At 40.7% G+C, this 1,133-nt stretch overlaps 1 protein-coding gene across 1 annotated transcript in view; it reads left to right on the top strand.

The window, feature by feature from the left end:
• Nucleotides 1-787: 787 nt before the first annotated feature.
• Nucleotides 788-1,133, top strand: part of LOC105854011 (interferon-inducible protein AIM2-like) — a 4,313-nt gene continuing 3,967 nt past the window's right edge. Inside the window, 1 exon segment of the mRNA XM_012728898.1 lies at nt 788-1,011. Within this exon segment, the coding sequence (XP_012584352.1) occupies nt 788-1,011 (224 nt within the window).

The raw sequence follows: 1,133 nt of genomic DNA, 5'->3' as shown, positions 1-1,133 counted from the left end.
ATAAAATCCCTGAGCTATACTATTTCTGGAGGAAAACAGGAGAAAATCTGATAGTGAGCTAGGTGACGATTTCTTAGTGATGATACCAAATCACAAACCAGGAAAGAGCAAACTGATTAGCTGGGCTGCAGAGTTGTGCCAGCTTCATCAAATCATATGCACCAAGCCACTGCACTTTGCAGTCTTCTGCTCCTGAGAATCAGTTAACAAAATCAAAGTCAATTGCATGCTGTTCTCTAAGAACTCCAGGGCCAACTACAGCCTGAGAGGTATCCTTTCATGGTGGAGGAGCACTCTTGCTCAATGAAGATATTCTTAAATCCTTTTCAACTAAATTTCCCTTGTTCTGTTATAAGCATGTTTGTTTTCCCTTTGAACAGATACTAACCATGCACTGTACGGCTGTTTATTGAATGCATAATTCACTTTAAATGAATGAATGAATGAATGAGTGAACGAATGAATGAATAAATAAATGACCATATTTTTTTCGGTATAGAAGAATTGGGGTGTAGGCCAGAGGTATGGGGGAGGGGTGAGAGGATCCACCAGAGACAACAGCTTGGGGAACAGAACAGGCAGATCTACTGAAATACACCTCTGAGGGGAGTAGCAGGTGACATAGGAGAGATCTGCTGCGTCATCTAGTGGGGGATCAAACTCAGGCCTTAGAGGTGATAGTGCTGAGACTTAACTCTGGGGCCACCAGGGAGGCCCTTGAACTCACTTTTAGTCATGTGATGTTAAGTGCTGGGGATTTCTTATAGACTGATCCCAGTATTGCAAGATGGAGAGTAAATATAAGAGAATACTGTTACTTGTCTGCCTGGAAAACTTGACCAATAAGGAACTGAAGACACTGAAGTTTATCCTTCCAGATGAGTTTAAGGTCTCCAAAAGCAAACTAGCAAATGTGAACAGGACAGAGGTAGCTGACTTGATGACTCAAAGTGCTGGGATCACCTCTGCAGTGATGAAGACCCTACATATTTTAAAGAAGTTTTATTACAGGTCAGTTATAAAATATCTTCAGGAGGATGGGAAAATGCACAAAAATATGTAAAAATAAATTATTATATATATATTTTAAAAAAAGAAAAAAAATAGGGCCCTCCCTGGTGGCGCAGCGGGTT

This window comes from Condylura cristata, unplaced genomic scaffold (assembly GCF_000260355.1).
Source record: "Condylura cristata isolate star-nosed mole 26May11 unplaced genomic scaffold, ConCri1.0 scaffold00024, whole genome shotgun sequence".
NCBI classification, from domain to species: Eukaryota; Metazoa; Chordata; class Mammalia; order Eulipotyphla; family Talpidae; genus Condylura; species Condylura cristata.
The sequence above is the reverse complement of the archived record's forward strand: the minus strand, read 5'-3'. Positions and strand labels throughout refer to the sequence as shown.